At 37.7% G+C, this 19,165-nt stretch overlaps 1 protein-coding gene across 1 annotated transcript; it reads right to left on the bottom strand.

The window, feature by feature from the left end:
* Positions 1-12,888: 12,888 nt before the first annotated feature.
* Positions 12,889-18,777, bottom strand: tmem182a (transmembrane protein 182a). Its single transcript, XM_034213806.1, has 5 exons — positions 18,455-18,777; positions 15,963-16,086; positions 14,341-14,439; positions 14,106-14,243; positions 12,889-13,636 (listed from the first exon to the last, which is right to left on the bottom strand). Exons 1-5 carry the CDS (start codon positions 18,602-18,604, stop codon positions 13,410-13,412), a joined length of 738 nt encoding a protein of 245 aa, XP_034069697.1. The 5' UTR covers positions 18,605-18,777; the 3' UTR covers positions 12,889-13,409.
* Positions 18,778-19,165: the final 388 nt, after the last annotated feature.

The raw sequence follows: 19,165 nt of genomic DNA, 5'->3' as shown, positions 1-19,165 counted from the left end.
TTTTGCACCTCCTCCTATTAATATCTTTGTACATACTGCACTAAACTGTTTTATTGTAGAGATCACTTATAGTATCTTCTTGATTTTTTATATATATTTCTATCACAGACCTTCTACTTTCCCCCTATGAAAGTATGTACTCTTAATATTTTTTAAATCAAATATAACACATAAAAACAATAATTCAATAACGTGCTTTAACCACTAGGCGGTGCACACAAGGTACACACAGCCATAATAACTTTGTATTATTAGTGTAGGACACCGTATGTACAACATTTGAAGATCTGTAGTTTTATTCATGCTTTCACATAATTTTACAGCATATTGCTATACTATTTCAGACTCAGTATTTACATTCTTACATTCAAAGAAAATCAGTAATATCTTTAAAAACTACAGTCCTTTTCTATCAGCTGTGCACCGTTATGGTGTAAATATAACCTATCTGTGAATTAGATCAAATGTAAAAGTCAGCCGAATTAGTGTTGATACTGCAAGGAGACGTATTGTGTGAAGAGAAATTGAAGATGTTGTTTAACTGTTGATATATTTATGATCCACGTCAAGTATTCAGTTTCGGCGGCATTTTCTCAGTTTTTCCAAAGGTCTTCTCATCAGGGCTCTATAAATAAAGAACTACGGCAGATCTGTAATATTTAATGCAGCCGAACCGTGTATTACAATGCCGTTATGTGATGACTTTCAAAGAGAAAAGCAAGAACACTCGGAATTAAGTATTATTTTATTCTTTTAAAATGTTTTCCGGATTTCATATAATATAAACACCAAATCCCAGCATGCATTGCGGCTAAAACATCCAATCAGCTAGCTTAAACCATAGCTGAGGATCTTGGGTAATCGCTCAAAATGCCTACGTCTGTTTCCGGTTATTTTTATTTTGAAATTCAGTTCCTGACGGACGCCAAAAAAGCCAGAGATTATGGAATTAAACCAATAAATAAAAGCAAGGATAATTGTGTGTTATTGGTGAGTAAATAACAGTGTGTTATTTTGAAAAGAATAACAAATTAGAAGGAAAAAAATATTTCAAAAATACAGATTTCAGTATCCTGAGGCTCTGAGGCCCATTTATTTTCCTCACAGACGGCAACAAAAGTCCGAAATTATACGATTTAAAATAAAAGCAATAACTGTGGCTTGATATTGAGTAAGAATATGTTTTTATGAACCACACAGCTTCCGGTCTTCCACGACCCGACCGGAGAAAAAGACGTGCTGCAGGCACGAAACACATTACCAGTAGAAATACATTGCTTTTAAAATCGTGCTGTGCAACACGAAAAAAAGGGGGAAATCGTGTTGGTGAACACGAATCAATAGATTAAAAATCGTGTTGGTGAACACGAAATGCCATGAGACTGGGTTGATACACAACATGTCTGTGAAGTTTTTTGCTTAAAATACCAAACAGTTCACCCATTGTAGCCATGCCTCATACTGCTCATACCCCTCTTTTGCAGCCCTGTTAGAGAAACGCGGATTTTGGGTCCCTAGCTTGAAAAAAAAAAGAGGAGGCGGAGCTAATGCCTGATCAGAATTCTACCGGAGATAAAGTTAAATTCTGCTGTGATGAAACGCCATCCTGTTCTAAACCACATCAAGGATTATTTCTGAAACAGTATGGAGCTCAAATGCTTTTTCTCTTGCGAGTTTACCACAAGGTGAGTTCCTATTTTTATTTCCTGCTTTTTAAACACATGTGCTCTGCAGTACAGGTTAGCCCTGAGTGTTAGCGAGGCTTGCCAATGTAAACAAAGACAAGATTACGTCCAAAACACGTCAGGCATTGTTTCTGATAGCAATTTTCTGTTGGTCCGCTGCCGATTTGACGTCAGATCGGCAGCAAATCTGTATCCGCTCGTTGTACCCCTGTTTTTAAAAGATTTGGGTACGGAGGAAAAGAGAGGGTTTTATTTTCTACTGGTATACATGAAAAACTGCAGTAAATATACAAAGAATAGACACTGAACATGTATTGGGTGTGCCAGGTGTGATCCATGTGGGGGGAGGGGCACATAAGAGCGGGAAATGTGTCAAATTGTTCTGTTTGTGTGTGTGTTTGTGTGTTTGTGTGTGTGCGTGTGTGTTTGTGAGTGCCAGGTGTGATTCACATGGGGGGATTGGGCACATAAGGGGGACACACATCTAGAGAGAGTGTGTGTGTGTGTGTGTGTGGTGTGTGTGTGTGTGTGTGTGTGGGTGTGTGTTGTGTGTGTGTGGTGTGTGTGTGTGTGTGTGTGTGTGTGTGTGTGGTGTGTGTGTGTGTGTGTGTGTATGGTGTGTGTGTGTGATGTGTGTGTGTGTGTTGTGTGTGTGTGTGTGTGTGTGTGTGTGTGTGTGTGTGTGTGTGTGTGGGGTGGGTGTGGGTGGGTGGGTGTTTGTGTGTGTGTTTTAACTGATCCGGATGGTTACTAATTCCTTTTCTATATGGCGGTCATTTTTGACCGGGAACACCATGGGTTTTACAAAGTTGACTAAATCATCCAAAATTCTATGAAAGTGGTGATCAGCCATTTTATATGTTCAAATGTCTCCTGTGAAGGATATCATAAAGCCTTAATGCAATCGAAAAACAAACAAACAAGTTATGACTGATGAAAGTAGTAAATCGGTCAGATTTGACCCGAAGAGAACAGGAGGGTTAAGTCAGCAGATGAGTGTTTTGAAAAGGAAATACTATAATGCTACTTTTACTCAAGAAAATTGAGTCAATACTCAAGTACTGCTTCCACCTCTGGTTTTACACGAACAGGAGAAAGGAAAGGGCAAAGTGAGGAAAAAACATGTTCCTTGTTTTATTTAAGGAATGTTTATGGATCCCTCTTTCTAAAGTTTGAACACAACCTAATATATGTTTTATAACAAAGATATGAAATTATAAGGGCAATCTAAATTGCATTTCAAACGTATAAATTCATAAATGAATATATGAACATATTCATCTTGTATCTGCATGAAGATACATAATTCACCGCTTTCTCCAACATCCAAGATAAGGGGATATCATTATACTTCAATTAATATACTCTTACCATTGCAAAACCGAAACACCACACTCTCTACGCACACAACATTTTACTTTCAAGGAATGTCAGCCCTACTCGGGGTCAAAGGTATAATTTAGCAAGTTAAACCAGTATAAAAGCACAGCAGCCGCCGCCAGACGAGGACACACATGGAGCCTGATGGTGGACAAAAAGGATTGCAACATTACTCCTGAAAACTTTAACATTTAACTCGAGGCTTTAAGAAAGAAATGGATGGTTTGAGTCGAAGCTGCTGCTATATTTTAAAAGGAAATCAGCAGGTAAAGCATTTATTTTCTACTTTTTACAATGTGTTGCTTTCTGAGTGTTTCACCTTTACACTCACTGTCTGTTTTTGTATGAAAACATGAGAACATACTTCAAAATGACAACTACTCAACATTTGTTTCAATCTGCTGAAGTACTACTTTTTAAATTAACCTTTTATTTAGTATTTTTAGCTTTTTTTCCCACTTGTTTCCTTAGTTTATTCTATGGCAATGTTCTCCACAGAAATGTCCTTTTTTTGTGAGTGTATTTGCGTCTAAATCAGAAGCTATAACTTTCGACATCACCTACGTTAAATCCAGCCGACGTGATTCTAATCTCTGCACAGATGTAGTTCAAGTGTTAATAATAGGCCCCGCTGTAGCTTTGCTGTAATTTCAATACATAATACATCATGTTACTCTAATGAGGTGAGGTTGCATATGAAGTAACTCTTATGAATACACATGAAGAGTGAAACAAAGAGGGTACGAATCATTTCAGTGGTTACATTAGAATTGTATATTTTAGATCTGTTAAATATGGTAAACAGTGTTTATTTGGCTGAATTAATTGACTCATGCTGACATGCTTAAGACTAACAGATATGACAGGGCGCTCTTGTAAAATAAGCATTAATAAACATGTGTAACATTAAAACAGGCTAAGGGACAGCGGTTCAGCGGAGCATTGTTATTGTGCCGATGAAGAGCTGAAAGGAGAATCAGAGGGGTTACAACTGACTCTGTGAGCGTACATATCGTAAAAATACTGTTGAAACATTCTGGTTCCCTTACATTTAATAATATATATATGTGTATATGTTTCTGGTCATATTATGAGTTCTGTGTAATATGAGGTAATGAATTATGTTGGAGAAAAAAAGGATCATGTCTTCAAATTTTAAAGGATTACAAATATATTTAGTTAACAACCGTTTCAGAAAAGACAAAAAGCTTCAATTGTTAGTACAACATTATGTACAAATGTGAAAAACAATTGTTGTTTTTTTAAATAAATGTAATCTCATTAAGCTCTTTAATTAACCCTTAGATGCACGAGTGACTGGACCCTACACTCTTCCATAAGTGGGTCAAAAAGGACCCGTATTAGAATAATATGTGTTTTTATGCCATTTTTGTCATATTGGTTAAGTATATGTAATCACTTGTATACTATTTAGTATTATATTTTGGTTCACACTAGAAATATTTTATATTTAATTGTTCACTATTTATAATTGTAGACATTTTTTTTACATTTTGAAAAAAAAACGAAATTCCATAGAAAATGCATGCGGGTCATTTTTGACCCACTTATGGAAGCTTGGGGTAGAAATACAAAAACTACAATTTCTTAAAATTTAAACTTAAAATTTGAATGGCATGATATCCAAAACATGTTTTTTGAGGAATAGCTGGAATATGAAATGATAAAAAAAATGTAATTACAAAGATACTTCAAGAAAACCACCTCACCGGGTCAAAAAAGACCCACTTATGCATCTAAGGGTTAAACAATATTAATTGCACTTGATCTTTTTTTGGGGTAAAATCACCTCATAGAGTTTTGATCCTGTGCGATTTAAAGTCCTGCAATTAAGCGATATACATAAAGTACATATTTCTATATAAAATGTACAACGTATGATTAAATATATTGTAAACATATATTGGTGTCAGTGGCCACTTACAGTAATTAAGTATAACTATGTGTACCTTTTAAGTTTAAAATGCCTAATTTTTGTTGGCAAAATGTACTTTAATTACCGGTAATATGTTTTATTATTGTATTGTACTGTAATACACTGTTTTAACCATAATCCATAATTAAAATAACATTATTGATAGAACTTGTAATTTGATTATTACCTTTAGGAACATTATAGGCACGTCACTGTAGATTTTACATCAGAACAGTTGTGTTGGATTGTATTAGAATATTTTATGCTTTCTGTTCTTATTTCTCCCTCCAAATTGTGGAAAAGCCTCCCTCTGGATCTTAGGACGGCAAACTCCATTTGGTAAATTAAAGATCTATATATATATATATTAAAGATTTATAGTTATGTGCTATAACTCTTTCTGTTATGTATCAAATCTATTTAACTAAAAAAATGATGAAGAGAACAATACAATTAAATATCTACATTGAGACCAATATAATGTCACACTTCAGCATGAATCCTTGTCTCTCTGTGTCAAAGTGCCTCTCGTTCAGACAGACACAGATACAGTAACTCAAACTGGCTCTGAAGCCTCCGCTGTGCTACAACACTGCATAAGGAATGATATGCAAGAGCCACGTTTGAATATTCATGAGCGAATCCATGGGCTGTTTGTACCGAGCATTAATGAGCGGCTCCAGGGGAAGCTGCGCCCAAATAAGGAGCTGGAAGAAGTCTGGCCTGAAAACATGGAAACAGAGGAGCTCTTCCTCACATCACAACATTCAACCGGTCTGGGATCAAGTCTTCATAAAGTGTTTTAATAAGTCAAAGTAAAATAAAGAAAGCTTTCAAAGCTCTGCCTGCCACAACATGAGGGAATCAGACTGAACTGATTATTTTACACCAGGTCTCACTTTGCTTTATTTTCTTCCCATTGATGTATATATTGTATCTTATATTATTTTGTCTCTATATTTAATTTCGTAGCTTCCTCTTTTTATTGTTTGGCTTTAATCTGCTGTTTGTGAATGTTGTGTCATATTAGGGGTCGAGAGAGGGGACGAGGGATGGGTTGTGTTTGAGTTTAATTGTTTGCTACTGTTGAACATAAAGTATATTGTTTTACTTGTAAAGGAAACACTGTATTCGGCTTTTGTTCAAAATGTGTATTAAAAAAACAATATATTCAAAATGTATATCTGGGTTTAGATATTTCTTGTAGTTGTACAATACTGTATGTCATTGTAGCGCAAACTGAAAACTCATCTCTTTCGACTCCACTTCGAGCGATAGAATTATTAACGAAGCACTTTTATACTAATAAAGGACTGGCTTATCTAAAGCCAGTTGAGTAGCACTTGAAATGTTTAGCTCTATGAAACCTGATGTACTTTTATGATTCTGTTTTCTTCAAGGTTGTGTCTTCCTGGTCGAATGTACTTATTGTAAGTCGCTTTGGATAAAAGCGTCAGCTAAATGCAATGTAATGTAGCTATTTAAATGGATTTGAAAGTAAGAAAACACCTCCCAAACAGCATGCCATGCTACATACTTAAAAGATTACAAACCTTTGGCAATATTGTTAGTAATTGTGTTTGTGCCAATTAAGCTATTTGAATTTGAATGTTGATTTAAAAGTGAATAATGAACCAAACACAGTTAAGATGTTGTAAACAGCATGATATATACGCACTTAAAGATTACAATGCATTGGCAATACTGTATGTCATTGTGTTTGTGCCAATAAAGCTATTTGAATTTGAATTTAACAGTCTGGATCTCCCAAACAGCATGAGACGTACATAAATATTTTACATATTTATTAAACACCAATAATAATAATAATAAGAGTAAAAAATACTATATAGTAAAAATTGTCTCAGAAAAGTGTCTTTGTTTAGGATTTGTAAGTATATATACGTGCCATTACAAATGTATGAATATTCAAGATGGCTGAAGAGTCCCAATCATCTCCTACACAGTTGCTCTGGCAGTTAGGAGAGGGCCGCTGAGAGGAGTTTTCTGTGAAAGACATTAGCATGCCTTTGAAACAAGAGACCTTGAGTCTGAACAAGGGCTTTCCATACTCACTTTGGAATGTAATTTATATGCACAGACTGAGGTGTGAGGCCAGGGGATGTTGGGGGGCAAAAAGGATCCACTTTATACAGGTGTAGCTTTCACCGGCCAACAAAGTAGATCCAGTTTTTACACATCAGTGAGTCCCTCTCAACCTGCAGACTCCACTAGATAATATTTGAAGATAATTGGATGTACTTTCTTATATTTCCTCTTGAAGAAATATGTTTCCCCGTCAAAGAGATTCAGTTCCCAGTAAAAGTGTTGATGCTCCATTGTTTGTTTGACGACCCGAGTTACTTTTGGTGCCAGTGCCACCGGTGACCTGTGCGCTCCACTCTCTGAATTATGCATGGTGATTATACGACGTAGTCCTCTGAATTGTAAATCCTCACAATTATACAGCCCATTGTCTATTCATTATTTCAAAACGAATGGGAAATTATGTAAAACTATCTCTAAAGAGGAAAGCAGCGTGTAATATGACTTGCCATATTGTTCATGCAATTCAAATACTTTAGCTTTTTCCCAGAGTTGAAAGAAATCAGACTTGGATGAAATCTGACTTGCATGTCGTGTGGAATTATGGTACGTTTGGAAGATAAGCTATGATAACTACATGCCATGAGGTGAGAGCAGTGAGGCAAAGAGGGTTTTCCAATTAACTTCCCTCAAGGTTAAAAATACAAGTGTTGACGGATAGTTACACTTATCTGCTTTTCTCCACCAGACGAGCAAAGGACTTCAGAAATGTCCCACAGCGAATCTGTCTCTTCTGTTCTGCTCCTCCACACAGCCCTCAGACTGTGTGGAGGAGCAGATGCTACTGTTTTCATATATTGTTAATGTGTCTTTTATAGCCAAAACTCCAGTATGCCTACAATGTATAGCATCTTCCAAAAGGGCCAGTCAGTACTGCAAGTGTGTGAGCTTTTGTGGAAATTATTGACACACACACTCCTCCTCAGGTCTTCAAAAGTGAAGGTTGCCTTGAAACTCTAGAAAAGCCTTTCTTTGAAATGTTATTTATGCTGCCTTGGAAGTGACTTGTTCTAAATCTTTACTTAGTTTTTGACTTTTCTGTCGGACAAGGCAAGGCAAGGTTATTTATAAAGCACCTTTCAACACAAGGCATTTCAAAGTGCTTTACAAAAATGAACAACATTAAGAGCATTAAGAAATATGGCCTTTAAAAACTAATGTTTTTCTCTCACACCTGCATCCCACAATAAGACACATATTACATTTCATTATGCTCATAACACACACATTCTGCATGAATGCAAAGACACTAATTCTATACACACTAACTCTATCAGAGGTCCATTTATTACTGTAGGTTGTGAAGAAAAGGACTCCAAAACATATAGCCATGTCACAACTAAAAGTTCTCAATGTTTCAATGGTTTGTTCAAAAACGGCAATCAGCTGTTTTAATAACAATTGTAAATGCTGAGAAAAGGGTAATTCTATATTTAAGGTTTTATAATTAGGTTTTATTTCTGGAATACTGTGTGTAAGCATAGTGATTAAAATACATACATGATTGTTAAAGATGTGCCCGGATTGGACTAAAGGATTTAAATTAAAATACTAGTTTTCTTCACATGGTTTTCTTTATTGCACTCGGTCACTTCTGAAGGCAATCACTCAAAATATTGTGTTGCTTGTTCTTGGATATTTTACCTTCATCTTCAGAATGATGTGTTTGCAGTTAGAAGGCAGTTTTCATATGCATCTGTTTAAAGTAGGTAATTCACTTCAGAAACACTTTTTGTTATATTCCATGGAATGCTCTTTACATCCCGATAGCAATGAATACATTAAATGCTTGCCTTTGACAATAAATACATTAAAAAAGTTACTCTGTGGAAGCCGTGGCGCTGTAAAAAGCACGACCCGGCTAAAATAACTGGATGGCCTACCTGCCTGTCAGCCTTCCATCTCGTGCACAAATTTATCTCGTGCCCTCATTGGTCATGTGCGCGTTCGTGTGTGTTGGAGGAGGGGCTCTGTAAGGAAGTCTGAAGGAAGGGGCAGATTTTTTTCGGCTTCGTACTTTCAAATTCTAGCGCACTCGAGCTGGTTTCTCCATTCTTACCTACCCCACCTTTAACACGTGTGAGGATGATTTTGTGACATCTTAACTAATTGTAGAGCGAATCCTGGTATAAGATGCAGCTTAGACAAGAGAGACGTGGAGACCTGCAGCTCACAAACACTGAGCAGTGAGCATACACTTTTCTCTAAAGTAGAACAGAGGTGTTAATGAGGTCTGATAAACTTCAGACACAAATGATATTATTTAGATAATACGCCTGAATTGTCTCAGCATTTAAATCATCAGTTTTTACATAAAGCACTAATATACATTTGGTTTGAAATCTCCATTTTATTTGATTATTATGACAGATAATTATAAACTTAGATTATTGATTGTGTTTTAATCTATTACTGTATTTCTGTTATGTCATGCTTTATTATATGTTATCCTCCGCTCTGATACACACACATCTCAACTATTATGGTAATGGTGGATTGCTGAATAATCCTTTTTAATTTATAAAAGTTAAGACATTTCGGCCTTGCTGTGGTTTCATTATTAGCAGACTGAACCTGCATTGAGACGCTTCCTCTTCCTCCTCCTCCTCCTCCTCCTCCTCCTCCTCCTCCTCCTCCTCCTCCTCCTCCTCCTCCTCCTCCTCCTCCTCCTCCTCCTCCTCCTCCTCCTCCTTTGGAAGTGTTACCCTCTCATCCCCTATCTCCCCTCATCGTCTATTCTCCTCCTCACCTCCTCTGCACTCCATCCCTCTGCTGAGCACAGGTATTTGTTTAGGAATCTCTCTGTGGAAATTATACTCCATCTCCGGCACTCTCTATCAACACACAATTATCATGGGCGATCATGCAGAACAGTGGTGAATTCAGCTGGGAGTCTGATGACATTACTGACTGCTGCAGGAGGAGTTGGCTGCAACACACCTGCATTAAACCTCTCTCTCTCTCACACACACACACACACACAACACACACACACACACACACACACACACACACACACACACACACACACACACACACACACACACACACACGCACACACACTGGCATACACTCTCTTTGGGATATGGATTGAGAGTCTTTTTTTTATATATATCTTATTAGGATTTCATTTCCACCAGATAATACATATTTCTCTTGAGGAAGACTTGGATGAAAGGACCACTTTAAATTGACACATGATAAATCCTTGTGATCTTATTACTTATGTATTTGTAGCATCGGCCAATCTCTGTGGCCTCTTGTCGTGACCTGCAGCAGCACCGAAATTAGACATTGTTAATGTTCTGCTCACAACCACATTTTCTACATATTGAAATGCGAAAGAACGTGCTCTTCATTTAAAAAGGATTTCAATTCAATGCAAACCTAATTCACTGTCAAATTATTATTTTAAAGGGGCCCTATCATGCTTATTCAGGGTCATATCAGTATGTAGTGTCTCTACATGTCTCCATACTTTAATGTTCAAAAAGCTCTTTATTTTTCTCATACTGCCTGTGCTGCAGCAGCTCTTTTCACCCTCTGTCTGAAACCAGAGCCCAGTCTGCTCTGATTGGTTAGATATATAAGTCCACTTTAAAACAATTTCACGTATTTTCTATGCAAAAGGAACTTTATCAATCATAGCACAATGGCCTTTATAAACTAACAGCTGATGGCATTACAAGAACGGCTTTACTTTTCCAACGGTGGAAAGTATTTTAAAATTCTACTCCGAAACATTTCAGAGGTATAGTGTACTTTTGACTCCACTACATATATTTTAACACTTGCAGTTATTTTGCACATATACATAAACTGACATGGTATAATGCAGTACTGTAATAGTAAACACAGTATTTAAAGTATGCATTTGGTCCACATTGACCACAACACTAAATTGCTACTGAAAATAAGCAACATAAAATATGTTACTGTGAAAGATCCATTCTGCAAAACTTGGAGAAAATGTTGCAGAAAATACTTGATATTATTCTGAAAAGGGACGTAAGTACTTTTAGATGCTAATACTATTCTACTTTTACTTGTGTAACATTTGAAATCATGACTTTTACTTGTTTTGGAGTATTTGAAGACCATATTTGTAGTTTTACTAAAGTAAAGGATCTGAGTACTTCATCCAACACTGTAGCCTATAGTAATCATGAGAAATCCATTGTTTTTTATAATCCAGTGTCCTTTCACTTTTGAACGAGCGTTGCACTGCAGTAACCCGGTGTAGTTTCTCTCATGGCTGAAGTAAGCATCGGTGTGGCAGTGCGGACAGCAATTTGAAATTCTCAAATTTGAAAGTGTGAATCTCCATCCTAAAGAGTTTTCTGTAAAGGGATAGTCACTCTCACAAAGTAATCAATGCCTACATTGTGCCGCTACATCCTGCATCCGGGCATCCACAGATGCATTTCTCTCTGTATGATAAGCATATTATAAAGCTGGAAAGGCAGAGAGTTGATACAGACACATGAGGAGCGACACTGGAGTCCATTCAGATCCTGATCAAATGCTCCATTCAAGAGTGAAATTACCCTCCGTCTGTCAGCAGAGGTGTGAGTTCTTTCATCTACAGATCCTTCCTCTCAACTTGTGATTAAATGCATAGTGCACATTGGCCTACACTGCACATAGACTCTAGATAAGCAAAATAGGTTTCTGCCTCTTCGGGTGTAGCTTGATGTGTGAATTAAGTGAGACAGCAGTGCCCTCTTGTGGTGTTTTAGTTCAATTTTGTGTGTTTTTCTAAATATTTGTTGGAATTATCCCATTTAACAAGGGATTCATTTATTCCATATGCATAAGGTGTTCCCCTGATTGGTCCCTGTTGTTTGTCTGATCACATGTTCACTGTTTGTCACATTATTTAACATTGCAGTCTATGATTGCAACCCATCGCCGATTTGGAAATATTGATTATTTTCATCTAAAATGTATTTTATTTCTTTTTTTGACTGGTTAAAATTAGACTTTTGATTGTTGGCTGAAGCCTGAATTTGGGAGCACACATTCCTTCAACCTTTTTTGACAGCTACAAAGACAAAGTGATTAATTTTATGCATCACAGGTTCACTTTAACTCTTCTTTTTATTAGCAAACAGATAACAGGAGAAAAAAAAACATTAATTTGGACAGATATGATGCTGTCACACAAAAAACAAGACGACAGAAACTCAACAACATAAACAGGAAATAGTTAAATAAACGTAGAAAGTCAATCACGCTTCAAGCTCGATTTAGAAACAGAATAAACTGTGCTGGGACCAAGAAACTCAAAACAAATAACAGCGTTTCAGGATATGTACATAGTTAAATAGTGTTGCAGATAAAGCATGTTACACTCAGTGAAATATAATGTTATGATATTACAAAATTGTTCTCATTGTCAAAATAAGAACAAAACCAACAACACACTGATGCTTCAAACACACATGTGATATGTCTGTTCCATGAGCTCCGTATCTATCAATGAACCTGCTGTTGTTCAAATCTACTAATCTATTTATTGACAAAAGCCCAATATCACAAAGCTCACATTTCTCCAGGGGCTTTATGATCTGTACAGCACTTTGAAACTGTTAATATGGATACGAAAAAAATCACGAGATGTTTTTTTTTTACATACAATAGGCTTCAAGTGTATACTGAGTTTTCTATGCACTGTTCCGCTGTTGTGTATCTATCCTATTTGTATATCTTTTTCTGTATACCTGCAAGTGTCTTGAACCATTTTGTCAATCTATATCATGCACTATGTTATGATTTTACTTTTTTTGTTAAGTATATTGTACCTTTCATTGTTGAAGCCTAAGACTTTTAGCTGTGCGCTTGTATGTAATTGTCTGTATTTAAACACTATACAAAGCATTATATACTGTATATAATGGCGTGTGTTCATATTCTCCCTGATAAATGTCATTAGCATCCACTCAAAACCCTCACAACTTTTTTTCCACCTTCTGTTTGAGGATGTATCTTCATGTCTGAATGCACTGGATGTAACTAACTTTGGGTAATATATGATCTGCTATATTAAATGTATTGTAATATGTGATCAGGCTGGTTGAGAATACCATACAACTGAATGTTATGCAGCTCAAATGAAAACATCTCAGGCTGGAGTGATGAAGGCACACTTTTTGGGTTGCAAAATGCTTATCCTGTCAGATCATTTATACCCAGAGCTTCCATATAAATAGTCTTTATTTACATAGCAGACAAAGTGGGGAAAATGTCAGGTCTGGTGGTAAAACAAAGAGTCCAATCATCCAACCTGCTGCTGGGGGAATTCAGTTGCAGTGGATCTGGATGGTTCGGCCGATGAGAAGGAAGAGGAGGCCGGCCAGGAAGCAGAAGAAGATGCCGACGGGAGCGAACATGAAGGACAGCCCGTAGTGGAGGGAGAGCTGGAAGTCTGCACACACTGTGGAGCGCTGGTGCTCGATGTAGAGCTCCACCACGTCCAACACCTGCACCCACAGCACGTACATCACCACCACACACAGCAGGAACAGGCCTGGGGGGGGATTAAAACTCACTTTATGATCCAAAACAGAAATACCAACACAACAATTTGAAAGTAAGCCATGACAGGTAAAAGTCCTTAATATTCAGAAGTATTGTAAGCTACTTATAGCTTGTTCTGTAGAAAGACATGTCCCATGCGACTGAAATATTTGTTATGTCTGACGTTAGTAACACTCTTGGTTCAATGAGGCTGTTTAAGGTACTATATACACAATTTAGTTTGGTAAGTCCTATAAATGTTTTATCAATATTTAAAATATTCTCTCATCCTGCTTTTTGTGTGAAATACTGACTACAATCTTGGGCCAAGAACAGTTTTTTATTGAAACCATGAGAGACATTCAAGCAAACGTCTTTGACCAGTAGCATGCAATGGGAGAACATTCCGAAAACGTCAAGGCCCCCTTAAAAAGTGTGCTTAAAGCTTTTCTAATAGATGTAACCATTTGAAACCTCACCTGATGCCAGGAAGAGGCTCCCGCCTGCTTTATATAAATGGTGGCTGGCGAACGGAGCCGCACAGATGATGAAGAGACCCCCGAGCAACACAGCGGCCACTCCGATCAGCATGAAGATGCTCCAGAAACCTCTGTAGACTGGACAACAGACATGTTAAACACGACTGTAAACAAAGCCATTGTATCACTGAAGAATATAAACTCACTCTCTAACATAACTTAAAAAGACACTTACTGATGGCCGAGTCATACTCTGTTGCATTGTGGGAATGTTGAGACACAGGGAATGGGAAGAGGTAGGCGTGCGTGCACACTTTGGAGTGAGGCTGGTTTGCTGGGGAGAGAAAGAATACATTTCAGGCTAATATTCAGGTTCATATTAGTATGTAGTGTCTCTACTCTGACATGTCTCCATGCTTTAATGTTCAAAAAGCTCTTTATTTTTCTCATACTGCCTGTGCTGCAGCACCTCTTTTCACCCTCTGTCTGAAACCAGAGCCCAGTCTGTTCTGATTGGTTGGCTGGCCGGCTCTGTTGTGACTGGTCAACCGCTTAGAGGTGCCCCGCCCCTTAGCCTATCACGTAAAATGTGTTGGAGCGCTAGCCAATAGACTTCGAGTGTTACGTAGTGATATCACTATGTGACAGAAGTAATCAAAGGAGCCCAAAGGAGGAAGGGGGTGAGTGTGGGAGAGTAGCTCGCTCTGGAGGGAACGTTGGGATTTTAGTCTTTGCAGACCATTGACACGCACAGAAACTTATATAACACTACAGGAAAGGGAAAACCCCCCAAAAGCCTAATAGGGCCTCTTATATTTAGCCTTTTTTTATATACAGAGGTCAAATAGAGGACATCACTTAAAAATGAAACATATAAACAGTATAAGGTGAAGACTGACTGCAATCCTTTTACTCTCATAGATTCAAGTTTGAAAACAGTGTCTCAAAGTAACGATTCATCTGCACTTTCGTCTCTCTTCTCTCTTTCCTTCCACCATGTGAAATCCCCTCAGTGCCAGAGGTCGTTTCTGACAATGAGCCACCATTCAAAGCAAGAAAATCTGAAATAGACGACGCACTATCACCTGACAAACAACCAGAATAACATCACATGGCACAGCGCCTAAACACATGAGGGCGTTTCTACCATTAAGGCATCATACGAGTTTTATTGACGGATTAGCAGCAAATGAAAAACTGAAATGTATTCTGAGTCATCGTGCTGCCATGTGACTCTGGAGGAGACTGGGTTCCTGAACTCAATGACTTCGAAAGGCGGGGGAAAGCACCAGTCATTGGGAAATGAATGGTTAAAAACAATGAATTATAATAATAATTGTTTTCCTTATGATGCAATAATAACGATCTATGGTAATCACACTAATCTGCTTTATGTGTTATGTACTAACTTCTTCAATACTTAAAAAGAACAACAATTTAAATCATGGATTACATTTTTTTACTGTTTAATGCTTCTTTGTAATAACTTATTTAACTTGTTTTGAAAAGAATGCTGTCTTTCTATTTGTTAACTGCTCCACCTTTCTGCTTTTTTTATCTTTTAAAAGCAAATTCAATGTTTTGTTAACTTCATACAAGTTGTATTTACAGGGCTTTGAGTTTTCATGTGTCACAATGTTGCTCTCTAAACAAAAATGCCTTGCTTCAACTGTATAGATTCCTTCCTATTGGATTTGTATTCGGTCAGAAGAAACGAAACAAACTATTTAAAAGAGTGAAAAGAATGACTGTGCAACGTCTTTGCTATAAAACTGTGGAAATGATGAGAAAGTTAAACCAAAGGCAACACATTATAAGGATTAATTAACTAAGGAAGCAACATCATGTGTGACTTACTGAACCAGAGCTTCCACATCAGGTCTTCATCTCCAGCGCTGCCTCCAAACGAACACTTCCAGAAAAACCCTTCATGGTACAGAGTGACGTCAGGAGCGCCTTCCTGCACCACCACATCGCCACGCTGATTGATTGATTGAAAAGTTTATTAACAGCTTGTATATTGTATATCAGGGTCCCCCATTTCCAATTCATCATATCATTTAAGACATATAAGACATATTTGATATACAGATGGCTTATTTACAATTTACATACAGGTGGTTTTTTACATACAGATTGCTTATTTACAATTTTCATTTTAGATTTCGTTCTAACACATCCTAACCGGACATTTAAGACATACCAAGTCTACAGATATACAGTTAGTAACAGAGTCTAAAATGCGAGTATATACATAGATGGAGGGGGAAGCTGTCCATTGTACGACAGGTTGAGATTTGTACCATTACTGCTGAAGAGATAGAAGAATGATTTATTACTTAAAGGTCCCCTATTATACTGTTTATCATCAATATATGATAGGTCTCAGATATATACAAAACATGTCTCTGAAGTGTTTGGCTCCAAACACCAAACAGATCATTGCAGCATTACCCATAATCCCCTCTGTTTCAGCCCTGTTTCAAAAGTGCTGATTCTCTGTCTGTTACTTTAGATGAAAATAAGGAGCCCCTCCCCACGCCCCTCTGAAAGATATTTGGTTAAAAAGAACACAATGGTGCTCTAGGAGGAGATTCAGGTGATAAGGGGGGGGGGGGTTACTTTGGTTGGTGATTGGCTAATGGTTACACAAGCCAAAAAATCGTTATGACATCATAAAGTGGCCAAAATCTGATCAGCTCATTTTCAGACAGGTTTTTATATAAATGCAGGACATAAAGAGATAGAATATTTATCCTGAAACTTTCAGAATCTCTTCACACAGAGGGGACACATGTTGATGTAGAAAATACATGAAAAGGTGGATTTAGCATAATAGGTGACCTTTAACATATTCGTAAGTCTGCAGAGTAAGGTTTGAGTAAGCGTATTGATGGATGTGTACTCCTGAGAGCTGTCCCTGATCATGTGCGGCAGGTGTGAAGCTGTCAGGTCAGGAATGAGCTGAGCGAGCGCCTTCAACATCCGGCAGGTTTGTTGGTGCCGAGCGAGCGTGCAAACCAAGGCCTCATCTCTGGTGGTCACTATTTTTGCACGTGAGCAAAAACTCCTTAATCGCCTGTGTGGTCCTCAATAAATCACCTCTCAGTGCAATGAGAGCAGCTGTAATGAAGTTGGACTGTCATGTTTTATTATGTTAATCTAAACAGGTGTGTTTTATTTTTAAATCTGCCTTTAAATAGCTTGTAGAAGCCCAGTATTGGGGTCAGGAACCCTTCAAATGGGTGGTGAGATAAACCTGAGGTGTCAAAAGTAGTAAATAATATTTGAGAAAAACCATAAACTTGTTTATTTTTCAAAAAATTATTCAAATGTTTAAAGACAACCATACAATAATGACCTTTTCCTCTATATTAGTGAATAGTTTTAGCCTTTTCATGCCTTAAAATTTGAGCAAATCATTCAAGGGAAAATTATCAAGGGGTGAAAAGCAAAATAATTGAGAGAGAAAACTAGAAAATACTATCGGATAATGACAATCCAGATAAGATAAGATAACTACAAGGTCTGCTCAAAAATTAAATATGTATTATGGTGAATCCTGCACTTATTGCCACACCTTATTATGCCATAGTTAGGATATAGATTAAATTGCAAATATATATATATATTCACATTGCATTACTGTACTTACTACGTGCTACCACTGTTATTGTGGTGATATCATATCTCCATTCCTGTTTCACTGCCCACTATGAAAAGCTAAGTATGTTCTGCTCGGTGATATTTAATACAGTTCCATGCCACAGGGACTACTGGTATGTGTATCTTTATCATAGGGCCACAAGCAAGTCTCAATCACTGCATAGCTGCCCACACACTACATTAAACACGTGTCTGATTACATGAAGAAGTCCTGAGGGGATGCTTCTTCACACTGCAGCTCATCTAATGAGAGAATGTTTGAAGCAACTGATTTTTAAAATAGACAGTAAGAAATTTACTTGAGTAATTTACTTAAAGACAATTATCATGTACTTTACATGTGTATTTCCATGTAATGCTACTGCTGACTTTCACTTTTGATATTTTAAGTACATGTTACTGGTACTACTTCTGTACTTTTATTTGAGTAAGAATTAGAATATAGGCCTTTCACCTGTAAAGGAGTATTTTAACAATTATGGCACTTTTACCTCATGAAAGATCTGACTACTCCCCTCCACCAGTGAATATAATATAAGTACTGTCCTGTCCTGTTAGAGCAGCTGACCTAAGGATATTTCCTTGGCTTACAAATATGAATGTTTTTCAACCTAAAAACACATGATAACTATTATTCCAGACATGACAAACGATGACTGATGTGCTGCTGTCTGAACACCAACCTCGACTGTCACACCACCAACATCTCCAGGGTTTGGGTGGCAGCTCTCTGAAGCCATCAGCCAGTAATCTGTCCCAAACGAGAGGAGGGTGAACACAGCTGCCAACGCCCCGAAGAGCCCCGCAAAAAACAACGCCACGTTAAGCTTCATGGTCCGAGATAGGCCAGCAACTTTCCCCTCCAACTACAGCAAGCAAATTCCTTCCAGTACATCCACTGTGCTCCAGCTGGGTTTATGGATCCTCTCCTGTCCCTCTGTCTGTGTTATGTGAGGACAAGGTTGTGCACATGACTCCGTTTGGACCCTGCTGGGGTCTGCAGTCAGCCCACCCACCCAACCAACACCCTGGGCTATATTTGGGATCTGATTCCTCCACACACTCCTCTCCACTGAGTGTGTGGAGCAGTTGGAGATTGTGAAGGGAGGGGATCAGCTGCGCAGAAATAACTGGTGGCAACTGGACACCCATCGTCTGCACGGGAATGTGAGGGCAGGGAGAGACTGTAAGGACAGAAGAAGAGTTTCAGTATCCCACAACACCCTGCTATAAGCTCATGTAAACAGACACATGTCATTTCCTGTAATCAGGGGGATGAAAATGACTGTAAATGCATCCTATCCTTACTGTATCACACCACCAGAACACATAAGTAAATATCAAATGAAACAGTATAAAGTTCAAATGGTTATAGAAATATAATACATATTTTT

Source organism: Gymnodraco acuticeps, unplaced genomic scaffold, assembly GCF_902827175.1.
Source record: "Gymnodraco acuticeps unplaced genomic scaffold, fGymAcu1.1, whole genome shotgun sequence".
NCBI classification, from domain to species: Eukaryota; Metazoa; Chordata; class Actinopteri; order Perciformes; family Bathydraconidae; genus Gymnodraco; species Gymnodraco acuticeps.
The sequence above is the reverse complement of the archived record's forward strand: the minus strand, read 5'-3'. Positions and strand labels throughout refer to the sequence as shown.

Coding starts and splice junctions, on each gene's coding strand:
- tmem182a (XM_034213806.1), bottom strand. CDS start 18,604: ATGAAGCTTAACGTGGCGTTGTTTTTTGCGGGGCTCTTCGGGGCGTTG. Junction 16,087..18,454: donor TTGGTGGTGTGACAGTCGAG/GTTGGTGTTCAG, acceptor TCAATCAATCAG/CGTGGCGATGTGGTGGTGCA. Junction 14,440..15,962: donor GATGTGGAAGCTCTGGTTCA/GTAAGTCACACA, acceptor TTCTCTCCCCAG/CAAACCAGCCTCACTCCAAA.